This window comes from Marmota marmota, unplaced genomic scaffold, assembly GCF_001458135.2.
Source record: "Marmota marmota marmota unplaced genomic scaffold, marMar, whole genome shotgun sequence".
In the NCBI taxonomy this organism is placed as follows: domain Eukaryota; kingdom Metazoa; phylum Chordata; class Mammalia; order Rodentia; family Sciuridae; genus Marmota; species Marmota marmota.
In genome coordinates, this window is record NW_025999930.1 from 234,451 (window position 1) to 247,981 (window position 13,531).

The 13,531-nt window shown below is 38.7% G+C and overlaps 1 protein-coding gene across 2 annotated transcripts in view; it reads right to left on the bottom strand.

Annotated features, from left to right (window-relative positions):
• Positions 1-13,531, bottom strand: part of Ptpdc1 (protein tyrosine phosphatase domain containing 1) — a 69,995-nt gene that overhangs the window by 17,356 nt on the left and 39,108 nt on the right. Inside the window, exon 1 of one of the 2 annotated variants that reach the window (XM_048800499.1) lies at positions 287-1,882. The exons of the other annotated variant lie outside the window; for it this stretch is intronic. Within the exon in view, the coding sequence (XP_048656456.1) occupies positions 287-512 (226 nt within the window). The 5' untranslated portion in view covers positions 513-1,882. Of the gene's footprint in view, positions 1-286; positions 1,883-13,531 lie in introns of those variants that run through there. 2 annotated transcript variants of the gene reach the window in all.

A 13,531-nucleotide genomic window follows, 5' to 3' on the forward strand; every position in this document is an offset into this window, starting at 1 on the left:
CAATATTAAAAAAGCTTTCCTATACACACATTAAACTGGTAATGAAGAGGAAGAAATTGTAAGAGCAGATCTTTTCAAGTGGATGCTTTGTTCAAAACTACATTTTTAATGGAAAAAACAGAAAACATTTAATCATTTTATCTCCTCTTACATACTCAAATTATTAGCCTAACAGTAAAAAGTAAAATGTACAATTGTCAATATTTGAAAAGGCATAAATACAATAGTCTACTCAAATTCTTAAATTTAGATACAAAGGTGTAACAAACAAGAAAGACAGTTTTACTTTTCCTCTCTGGGAAAGTTGGTTTCTCTTCGGCTCGGCTGACAGAGGACACAGCCACCATCACCTGGAGAGAAGAGGAGGACAGCAGCTTTGTGGCAGAGCCAGAGCCACGGCGTGCCTGCTGCAGCCTCAGGACGGGGTCAGAAGTAGAGTGCCGGCGGCCCTGCAGAAAGGAGCTCAGGAAGTGCACGGCTGAGGGTCTCCGGGGCTCACCCTGCACCTGCATGGTGCTGGCTCCACAGGGGCAAGAGTTGGAGGCAGAGAGAAACCAGCCTTGGCTTGCTCAGGGAGGAAGTACACTGAGACACAGGCAACATTCTGTGTGATCTAAGAGCTATTCAGGATAGGCTGACTCGTTTCCATAGTAACCAACAAAGAAACTACTGATTCCCACTTAGATCTGAACAGGCAAAAATCTTACATGAACGGATTGCATTTTGGACAAATTGTTCAAATATAGGGAAGAATAAGATGCACTTTAAAGAGATTATCCCTCAATCTAGATTATTCTATTTTGTTTCTCAAATACACTTAAGGATCTGACTGCTCAGAGAATTACTCCCAAAATATTGTAATAAACTTAGAAAAATGTCTTTATGATGCAAACACTGCCTTTTACATACATTAAAAAGCTTAAATTCTATTATTCCTTTCTAGCCTTGTCTTGATATTTAAAGAAAAAAAAATCACTTCCAGCCTCTTTGAAACAGGGCACATAAAAAGTTAACTATAATAAAAAATATACTGAATACCTTACAACATTATTAAAGATTATTCCATTTTTCATACCCAAGTTCCCCTTGATATTTTCTTGATCTAATTATTTAAGAAACACTTGGCTAGAACAAATAAAGACATTTTTAGAGCTGGCACAGTATCAGAACACATTTAATTTTACATTTTTATTTTCAGAACATGAAAACCCAATTCCTGGCTATGCGACTGTTGGATTATAACCATTAGCCATGGGTACAAGTATCTGAGCAGCCCCACCTCTCAAAAACAAGAACACAATTCTCTGCCTTTTGTTGCTATGGGGGAAAAGAAAGCTTCAATGTCCTAATGGAGGCCTACGACAAAAATTCCCTAAAGTATCACATTTTTTAAGGAACTAGATGAGGGGGAGGTTGCAATTTGAGGATAAAGGATATAAAGAAAACAGAAACTGCGACAACCCGCCAATGCACTCATTGTCCGCCTCTTCCCTTGTAAATGTCAGGCCGCGCCCGTGCTCACTCGCACTCTCCCTGGCTCACACTCGGCACAAACGCTATTTCAGCAGAGCATGAACGGAAACATAACTACGGCCACAGATAAGGCTCTTCTCTGCTTTAACAATCATTAGTGTCATGAGCAAGCTCCTTGTCGAAGGCCACCTTCATTCTCCAAGAGTATGTACTTATGTCAAATAAGACAGAGCCACAGAAGTCCAATTTGGCATGTAGTACTGTGCCCTTGTTATTTAGTGTGCAACAACGGAAAAGGCCTCTCCGTCACCAATCCAGAAAGCACAGCTTCTCTGTCTGTAGAAATGGCCTGAGGAATATTCTAGGCAATGCCCTCATGACCCTTAGGACAAGGGACATAGAAGTCCCACAGCACAGAGATCTGCATGAGCAGAAAGCATAGAAGATATGACAAGGAAAACAAGGTGGCACCTAATGGCAGGACTGTTAATGCTCTAACTAGGGAGTTGCGTGTTTGCTGCCTGGATGACAGGGAGTCCGAAAAGGTTTCTGGGTAGGGCTCTGTGCTCCTGAGTAGGTGACACTTGAGAGCCCAGCAGGTGAAAGGTAGGAAGCCTGCACTGTGGCCTGGTGAGGTCAATGGCTGTGGGGATGGGTCTGTCAGGGTGGACTGTGATGGTGATGGAGGTGATGGTGGCGCCCCAGCTCAAGTGACCAGTGAGATCTTTCAGGCAGTTCACGTGGCGCCCATGCACTGAGGGCTAGACAGGGGTAAGCTCCACTAGAGGGGTGCAGGCATCTAGGCAACAAGGAGGAGTGTCGATGAGTGACACTTAGAGATCTGACATCTACAGAGAAAGTCAAAAGTGATTCTGCCCCCAAGTGTACTAAAAATAAAAGCTCATTTGATGAGGTGCAGGACTTACTCGGACTTCAACTAAGGAAGGTATGGTTTATATATGAATAATTTCTGCTGTAAAATCTTGAAAACTGGGCTGACCTCAACCCCGGGCTAACTGAGCTGACTCAAGGTATTACAGGCAGTAACCCTGAGTCAGGGGCTGAGAAGTGGAGCCTAATACAAAGAGGGTCTGCCAGGTGAGAGCAACCTCTCAGCACTGGGAATACAACCTGCACCTACCTGGCAGACGAAGTGGAACCTTGTCCACCTCTGGTCATGAGAGGTGGGCACATAAACCTTCGCTTGGCCACTTGTCTAAAGGGCTGCTTCAGGACTATTTCTTGGCAAAATCCCCAATTCACAGCACGATCCATTGTTTTAAAATGAATTTTATTTATGCCACACAAAGCTTTACAACAGAGAAGCAGACCTTCAGGGTACCCATCTGGTTTCCCTTTCCCAATTTTTCCATATACTGTATAGATTCTCTTCATATTTGTAATCACATTGTGCATACGCCTTTCCAGTCAGTGTAGGAGCATCTTCCCATATTGCTTTCTCTTCCTTCAGATTTTTATTTAATGGAATCACAGAGATTAGGACACATTAATTTGATACATCATAGTTTACCTAGTTATTCCTTGGGTATTGGACATTTAGGCTATTATCAATGATTTTTATATAAAAATAAGACTAATATTAAACTATTCAAGACTAGAATCTATGTTTCTCCTTTAGTAAATTCCTGGGGATGAGATGATAGGTAAAAATAATTAATTTCCAAAGCTCATGCTTTTACTTAGTTGAGTCTTTCTTCACATCTTGATATTTAAACCTGGTGCCAGGGATTGAACCCAGGGCCTGGCCCATGTTAGGGAAGCTCTCTACCACTGAGCTACATCCCCAGCCCTTTTAAAAATGTTTTATTTTCAGACAGGGTTTCGCAAAGTTGCCCAGGCTGGCTTTGAACTTGTGATCCTCCTGCCTCAGCCTCCTGAGCAGCTGGGATTACAGGCATTGCCACCGTGCCTGGGTTTTAAGAAGCATGTACGAAGAAGCAGAAAAGGAACATTTTTGGTAACTCAACAGAGACTCCCCCCCTCACTGGGGTCAGAGAGAAAAACAGCATGAAAATAAGGATTAAAGGACACTATACTACATCTGATAAGTTTTTGTCTTAATATCCTTTGTCCCAGAACTCTCACCACCTCTATCACTTCCTGCTGTCTAAGCATACATTTTTTATTCATACTATGTTGCAAAAAAAAAAAAAAAAAATCATGCAAACAACTTTAAAGGGATTATTTTATAATTCTTAGTTAGAATTAAAGATTTTGTACTGGAACCAAAGTGGACTTTTATATTCTCTTCAAAATACTTTTTAATTCTGTGGGTCAATTTAGTTAGCTCTATGTACTCACATCGGGTTTCATGCATCCATAAGAAAGCACATTTGCTCTAGCACTTGAAAATCAATTTGTCATTTGGAATAATAAGAGGCCCAGAATAGCCAAAGCAATCCCTAGTGAGAAAAGTGAAGCAGAAAACATAACAACACCAGACCTTAAAGTATACCACAGAGCTATAGTAACAAAAACAGCATGGTATTGGCACCAAAACAGACATGCAAACCAATGGTACAGAATAGAAGACACATAAATACAGTTATCTCATACTAGACAAAGGTCCCATAAACATAAGTTGGAGAAAAGATAGCCTATTCAACAAATGGTGCTGGGAAAACTGGAAATCCACATGAAATGAAATTAAAGCCCCTATCTCTCCCCTTCCACAAAACTCAACTCAAAGTGGATCAAGGGCCTAGGCATTAGACCAGAGATTCTGCACTTAGTAGGCCCAAATATCCATGATGTCAGCTTAGGAACTGAATTCTCCAACAAGACTCCTAAAGTACAAGAAGTAAAATCAAGAATCAATAAACGGGATGGTATCAAACTAAAAAGTTTCTTCACAGCAAAGAAAACAATCAATAATATGAAGAGAGAGCCTACAGAATGGAAGAAAATCTTTGCCATCTGCACTTCAGATAGAGCATTAATCTCCAGGATATACAAAGAACTCAAAAAACTTAACACCAAAAAAACAAATACAGACACTTCACAGAAGAAGAAATATGATCAGCCAACAAATATGTAAAAAAATTCAACATCTCTAGCAATTAGAGAAATGCAAACTAAAACTATATTGAGATTTCATCTCTCTCCAGTCAGAATGGCAATTATTAAGAATATAAGCAACAATAAGTGTTGGCAAGGATGTGGGGACTGCATTTTTCTGGTGGAACTGCAAATTGGTGCAATCACTATGGAAAGCAGTATGAGATTCCTCAGAAAACTTGGAATGGAACCACCATTTAACCTAGTAATTCCATTCCTCGGTAAATAACCAAAGGACTTAAAATCAGCATACTATAGTGAAGCGGCTACATCAATGTTTATAGTAGCTCAACTCACAATAGCTAAACTGTGGGACCAATGTAGGTGCCCTTCAACAGATGAATGAATAAAGAAAGTGTAGTATATATACACAATGGAATATTACTCAGCCATAAAGAAGAATGAAATTATGGCATTTGCCAGTAAATGGATGGAACTGTAGACTGTCATGTTAAGTGAAATAAGCCAATCCCAAAAAAACAAAGGCTGGATGTTCTTTCTGATATGCAGATGCTAGTACACAATAATGGGGAAAGAATAGAAGTTCATTTGATTAGACAAAGAGGAATGAAGAGAGGGGATGGGAATGGGAATAAGAAAGAGAGTAGAATTAATCAGACATAACTTTCCTATTCTTAAATATGAATACTCAACCAGTGTAACTCCACATCAAGAACAACCACAAGAATGGGAAGTTATACTCCGTGTATGTATAATATGTTAAAAGACATTGCACTGTCACATGTAGCTAAAAAGAACAAATAAATAATTTTTGAAACAGAAAATCAATTTGGGCTGGGGTTGTGGCTCAGTAGTAGAGCACTTGCCTAGCACGCGGTGAGGCACTGGGTTTGATCCCCCACACTACATAAAAATGAAAACAAATAAAATAAAGGTATTGTGTTCATCCACAATTAAAAAATATTTTTTTAAAAAAGAAAATCAGGGGCTGGGGATGTGGCTCAGGTGGTAGCGTGCTTGCCTAGCATGTGTGAGGCACTGGGTTCGATTCTCAGCACCACATAAAAATAAAATATAAAGATATTGTGTCCACCTAAAAAAATAAATAAAAAATAAATATTTTTTAAAAAAGAAAATCAATTTAAAGACTTAAATTGAAGTGAATTATCAATTTCTATTGCTGAATTGTTCAAACTGATAGAACATTTTAACTTTGGTTTAAAATTGCCAATACGAAAAAACAGAAGTCTTATTTTTGGATAAACAGAACTAGCAAGACTATTTTAATTCCCATTTCATGTTTTACATAACGTGGCAATACTTTAGTGTGAGAGTAATTTTAAGGAGGGTCATGCTTTCCACAGACAATAGGTAAAGAACTTTTTCATAAAGGCCACAGAGAGTCTTCAGAACATCACCTCAACAAACCCTTATCATCTTTCTTTTCCTCTCTTCTGTATCCATGGTCAGAATTTATTTGCAGGTCACAAGAACCAACACTGCTGTTGTTTTCTCACTTACCTGCTAACAACTGATCTATTTTTTCCCTTCTAGGACAATGCAATTTTCTAAATAAGTACATATGAAAGAGGTGTTCAGTTTTCTTCACTTCATGAATATAAAATCATAGGGAATTATGCCTCAATTCTTGTCTTGCTCTTCTCCCTACTTTCAAATATACTGTCTCTAGGGGAAAAGTATGTTCTAAGAGAAAGCAGGAAAATGATGCAAAAGGAATCCATGGGGCAGATCAGTCCTGTACTCCCTGGCCACCGAAATCACCACTGCATAAGAAGCATAAAAATGATGAGTGCCATGCTATGGTCTCTAGATCGAACATGGTTGTGACCACTGGCTTTCATAGCCATGCAATCAGACAGAACCAAATCTAGAATAATATATAAGGAACCAAATGAGATATTGGTCACTGTAAATGCAAAGGAATCTACACTTGGGATAAGCACAATAAAAACATAAACCTGCTAAACAGTACCAATGAGTACTCAATCTGTTCCTCTTCAATTTCTATACAATAGGCGGTTCAAATACTGAACATCCTAAGCAGATCTGGAATCAAGAATTGGTCATTCATTTCGTTCTATACTCAAGATTTGGCAAGGGCTATTTCTCCCTATTCAAACAACCTTATACAACAACAGACCCAGGAATGTGTGGGAGATGGAGGTCCTAGGTCCATAAATGAGTCACTTCCAGGAATTTGGCTATAATGATGACTTCCCAGCCTTGTGCTTTCCCTTTTGGAACAGGAAGTTCATTGTTCACAAGGCAACTAGCTGTTCAACTGTTTGCTCAAAATTTTTCTAATATTGAGGGGCTGGAGTTGTAGCTCAGTAGTTGAGCACTTATCTCAATGTGAGAGGCATTGTGTTCGATTCTCAGCACCACATAAATAAATAAATAAAAATACTGTGTCCATCTACAACTAAAAAATCATTTTTTAAAAATTTCTACTATTGAGCTGGGATTGTGACTCAGTGGTAGACTGCTGGCCTAGTATGTGCGAGGCGCTGGGTTCGATCCTCAGCACCACATAAAAATAAATAAATAAAATAAAAAGGTATCGTATCCAACTACAACAACAAAAAAAGCTTTAAAAAAATTCTACTATTGAGTCTAAATCCACTTCTCAATTAAAATTGGTTCTATACCTTTCCTCCAAATTAAGAAATAAAATTATATGATAAAATAAAACAAGCATTTCTTTGATTTGCAAGGTTTTCAGATATCTGAAGACAGAACTTCTACAAGACTTTCCTTATTTGGACTAAATCTGCTTTTAATGTTGTTCTAGTATGTGGCATTAGAAACGGATCTCAATATAACTCATCTTCTTAGTGCTTCTCTTCCTGACATGGAAGATTCTCTAAATAAAATGCTGACTGCCACTACCATTTTCATTTGTCCCCTGTCCCATCCTCAACCTGGTCAGCTCTGTCTCTGGACTCTGCCCACCTGTGTGGTGGCCCACTCACCCTAAATTGTTGAGAGCCACAGACAGAAGGGGCCCCAGCAAACTTCCAGCTGCCAGCAAACTTCCAGCTGCCAGCTGATGATTGGCTCACAGCGGCCCCAGCAACTTCTAGCTGCCAACTGATTGGCTCCTCTGCGGTGATGCTCATTGGGCTATTTCCCTGCCCTTTCAGACCATGGAGCTGCTCATTGGGGGACTTTTTTGGCTCCGCCCACGCGACCCAGCCAATCGGCCTCAAGAGCAGGAGGATTGTGGGAGGTGGAGAGAAGCTTGTGGGAAGCCGGTGGTGGCAGTTGGGCTCTGAAGGTTTTCCTGAGGAGCTGTGTGTTTTCTAAAAATAAAGTTCGTTTCTTTTGACAAGTGGCTCCTAAATTGTGCCCAGCCAGACTACGGCACTAAATGTATTCTAATATTCCATGCAAGATCATTCCACCATTCAGGAGCCCTCCTATCCTGACCTGAGTCCTGACACCCCGGGCTAGGCCAACCTCCCATTCAGACCTCAGACTTACATCTCAGCATTGCTGGGCTGCCCCACATGAATTCCCCTTTCACCCTTTGTGGCCTAGTATGACAGCTTCACCCCATACACTGGTGTATATGCCAACCTTGCTGGGCCCCATTAAGAGGCTCTTGGAATTATTCAGGTAGGAAGGGAAAAAAAAAAAAAAAGAAGAGGAAGTTCCCCCTTTTCCTTCTTTCTCTTCGTTAACTGCAACAAAATATAGATAACAAAATTTACCATTTTAAACATTTTTAGGCATACGGTTCTCTGGTATGAAGTATATTCACATTGTTGTGCAACTATCACCAAGATTCATCTCCAGAATTCTTTCCCTTTTCCCAAACTGAAACTCTACACCCATTAAAGGACAGCTCTGCATTGTCCCCCACTCCTACCCCCTGTCCCTGGCAACCACCATTCTACTTTCTGTCTCCATCAATTTGATGATTTAGATGCCTTCCCTGAGCTGACTTGCCATCTTTGTCCTTTAGTGATTGGCTTATTTCACTTGACATAAGGCCCTCAAGGTGCACCCCTGTTGCAACATGTGTCAGAATCTCCTTCCTTTTTAAGGCTGAATAACGTTTCATCACAGATATACATCACATTGTACTTATTTTTTTTAATCTATTGGTAGATAGTTGAGTTGCTTCTACTCTTTGGCTGTTATGAATAATACTGTTGTGATCATGGGTATACAAATACCTGTTTCAGTCTCTTTTGAGTATATAGCCAGAAGTTAAATTACTGGATCATATGGTAATTCTACTTTTAAGTTTTTAAAGAACTGCCATATTGTTTTTCAGAGCAGCTGTACCATTTTATATTCTCACCAACATGCAAGAGCTTCCATTTATCCACATCCTTAACAAAACTTATTATTTTGGATATATGTGTATGTATGTGTATGTACATATATATGTCTATATTCACTAATACATATGTGTGCATACGTGTGTGTGTGTGTGTGTGTGTGTGTGTATGGTATTTTCTAATGAGCATATAGTAGTATCTAATTCTGGTTTTTATTTCCATTTCCGTAATAGCCAATAATATTGAGCATATTTTCATGTGTTTATCTGGCCACCTGTATATCTTATTTTAGAGAAATGTCTATTGAATCCTTTGCTCTTCTTTGTTTGATTGGTTTTTGGTACCAGGGATTAAAGGGGTGCTTAACTACTGAGCAACCTCCCAGGTATTTATTTATTTATTTATTTTTGAGGCAGGGTCTCACTAAGTTACCCAGGCTTCTAAGTTGCGGAGGTGGCTTTGAACTTGTGGTCCTTCTGCCTCAGCCTCCTGAGGGGCTGGGATGACAGGTGTGCTCCACTGTGCCCAGCGTTTGTTTGTGTTTTGGTTGTTGGGTTTTGGATGCTCTTTATATATTCTGGATATGTGATTTGCAAATAATTTCTTAGCACTCCCTTATTAAATATGTAATTTGCAAATAATTTCTCCCATTCTGTAGGCTGCCTTGTAATTCTACTGATAATATCCTTTGATGCACATGACTTTTTAATTCTGATAAAGTCCGATTCATCTATTTTTTTCTTTGTTGCTGTGTTTTTGGTGTCATACCTGAGAAAACACTGCCAAATCCAACATCATGAAGCTTTATTCCTAGGTTTTCTTCTAAGACTTTTAGACTTCTAGCTGTTTAGGTGTTTGATCCATGTTGACATTTGTAAATGGAATAAGGTAAGGGTCTAGCTTCCTTCTTTTCCATATGAATATCTAGTTTTCCCAACACCATTTGTTGAAAAGACAGTCCTTTCCCCACTGAGTGGTCTTGATTCCCTTCTTGAAGACCATTTGACCATGTGAGGGCTTATTTCTGGGCTCTCTATTCTATTCCCCTGGTCTGTGTTTATCTTATGCCATTGCTATACTGTTTTGATCAACATGGTTTGTAGAAAGTTTTGAAATCAGAAAATAAATCCTCTAACTTTGTTCAATATATCAGAAGATTATTTTGGCTATTTGGAAATCCTCTGAGATTCTTCTGAATTTTTGTGATGGATCATTTTCTATTTCTGCATAAACCATTGTTACAGTTTTAACTTGGATTACAACGGATCTGTAGTTCATTTAGGTTGTGCTGACATGTCAACAATATTAAGCTTTCTAATCCATGAACAAAGGACATCTTGCATTTACTTAGATCTTTAATTTTCTTTACTAATCTTTTTTAGTGCAGTAAGCTGAGAATTCTTGGTTCTAAAGTGCTCTCACTCTACCTTGTTTATAGAGATCACAAGTTCCACACTCAGGAAAGTCATGAAGACCAGAAGCTTCTGCCCCTACTCAGTTTGCAAGGCACGGAAATTACTCAGAGAAGTCGGCCACTGTTCTGCCCCAAGCCCTAGAGCCATGGCCCAGAGACTCTGTAGAGAGGGAGAAGGTCTTTAATTTCTGAAGCTCTCCCCCAAAACTATCTTTATCTGGAACAAAACCTATGGATGCTTTCAAAAGCAATGGAGGCTTTGGTGTTAAGCAATTTAGAGGAGATTGGTGGCTCTAATCTCCTCTAAATTGCTTAACACCAAATCTGATATACAGTTTCTCTGATTGCTCAGGTTTCTCCTGAGCAATCAGAGAAACTGTACATCAGCTAGACTACCAGAGAGAACCAGAGAAAGAGATAACTAAGAAGTACTCTGGTGGAGTAAGAACAAACCTCAGAGTGACCTCAAAAACTACCACTGCTCAAACTTAACTAGATCAGACTGTGCAGCAATAGATGTTCCAAGGCTTTGTCAAACAACAGAGTAATCAGAGGGCAATTAGTGGAACCAGCAAGCTAGTGTGCTAACAATTGAGGGTTAGGGGTTAGGGTTAATAGTAAGATTTGTGAAAGAGAAAGAGAGCCCTGATAGATTCATTGATATCTCAAGGTGACTGTTTGCCTAGCCGCAGATCATATCCTCTGAGGAGTCACATCAAAGGCCTTAAACTATGGAGAAAACAGACTTCACTAAAATGGTCATCTTTAAACAAAGCAATAAGTAAACAACAATAAAAACAAGCCAAACATCTAAAATTTCCAGTTTCAACAACAATTGGGAGATGGAAAGAAATAGGGGTCAATAGGAACTATCTGTGAGAGAGCCCAGACATATGATATGCCAAAGATTTCAAAGCAGCCTTTAATTAGTGCATTATATTTGAAGACCTAAAGGAAATAATGCCTAAAAAAGTAAAGGAAGCTTGGTATATACCCCCAAGGTATTAAAAATCAGCACATTATATTGATTCATGTAGAACAACATTTATAGCAGTGCAATTTGGAACAGCCAAGTTATGGACCAGCCTAGGTACTATCAACAGACAAATAGATAAAGAAAATGTGGTATATGTACACAATGGGGTTCTACTCAGTCATAAAGAAGAATGGAATTATGTCATTTGCTGGTAAATGGGTAGAAATGGAGAATATCAAGTAAAATAAATCAGACCCAGAAAGTCAAAGGTTGAAAGTTTTCTCTCATATGTGGAAGCTAGAGAGAAAACAAGAAAAAGAATTTTTTAAAAGGGTGAATCTCATGAAAAGAGAAGGGCAATCAACAGAGAAAAGGAAGGGGATCAAGAGGGAGGGAGGAGGCCATGGGAAAGTACTGGGGAATGAAATCTACCAAATGATGCTGTGTCCATATACGAATATACTATAATGAATCACAATTACATATAAATATAATGCATTAATTAAAATAACAATGACAATAATAGTAGGGAGACCAGTAGAGTAGAGCGAACAGATCAGGGAGAAGGAAAGGGAACAAACTGGGAAATGAAACTGATTAAATTATGTGTACATTCAAATATGGCAAAATGAATCCCATTATTATGTATAATTAGAATGTAACAATAAAAATTAACTAAATTAAAAGAAATACCAAGTTAAAAAAAGTAAAGAGGCCTGGGATTATAGCTCAGGGGCAGAGCGCTTGCCTGGCATGTGTGAGGCACTGGGTTCGATTCCCAGCTCCACATACAAATAAATAAAATAAAGGTCCAGCAACAACTAAAAGATTTAAAAAAAAAAGTAAATGAAGCTATGATGACATTTTCTCTTCAGATTGATTATCAATAAAGAAATATCATTTTTTAAAAGCAAGTGGCAATTCAAAAATAAATAAAATGGAAAGTACAAAAATAATGAAAAATTCACTGAAGAGCAGATTTGAAGCTTCAGGATGAATTGGAGAACTTGAAGATAGATTGAAGAAGTTCAACCAGCTCTCTGCAGGATAATACAAAGATATACAACAGGAAACACCATGGTAAAAAATAAAATAGTAAAAATGCTCCAAAATAAGAGACAAGGACAAGATTAACAGTTATTTCTCATCAGGAACAATGGAGATCAAAAAGCAGAGGGATGACATATGCAAAGTGCTGAAAATAAAACCCTCTCAACCAAGAATCTTTTCCTTTCCCCCTCCAGTGCTGGTCTTTTGACATCCCCAGCCCTTTTTATATCTTAATTTTGAGACAGGGTCTTGCTAAGTTGCCCAGACTGGCCTCAAACTCATGATTCTCCTGCCTCCGCCTCCCGCATTGCTGAGATTACAGGCACGCATCACTGTGTCCAGCTCAACCAAGAATCTCTTACCCCACAAGATTATCTTTCAAAAATGAAGAGAAATTAAAGGTATTTCCAGGTAAACAAGAAACAGAATTTGTTGCCAGAAAACCCACCTTACAAGAAATACTAAAGGGAACTTCTTCAGGTTGAAAGCCACGTTATCCATGACAACTTCCTGCATGTAACAGGAAGGATGCCCATAAATTACAAAGGAGTATAACATAAAAGACACTAATTACATGAGATAGTATAAATGTTTATTTCTTCTCTTTTCTTCCTTTAGGTGATTTTAAAAAATATGGATGTACAAAATAATAAGCGTGTAATTGCACTGTTGGATCTGTAACAAAACAGAAACATAATCTATATAACAAACATACAGGAAACAGGTGGAAGTAGAGTTGTACTGAAGCAACAAAGTACGAACAATAACTCCAAACTCAAAAGAACAAATGTAGGTTAAGTTCACGCCTATGGATGCTTTCAAAAACAAGGAAGGGAGGCTTTGGTGTTAAGCAATTTAGAGGAGATTGGTGGCTACCTGAGCAATGAGAGAAACTGTACATCAGCTAGACTACCAGAGAGAACCAGAGAAAGAGATAAACTAAGAAGTACTCTGGTGGAGTAAGAACAAACCTCAGAGTGACCTCAAAAACTACCTCTGGTAGTCTAGCTGATGTACAAATGAAGAACTCAAACTCAAAAGAACAAATGAAGAAAGCCAGAAAGAGCAAACCAAAAAACTAGTGTTAATAATAATCAATAATTAATTAACAGTAAACTAATATGTTCAGAATATGTAAGGAGCTTACAACACAAGAATAAAAAGATCAATTACCCAATGGGCAAAGAGTGGGCTGGAGTTATGGCTCAGTGGTACAGCACTTGCCTAGCACGTGTGAGGCCCTGAGTTCGATCCTCAGCACCACAAAAA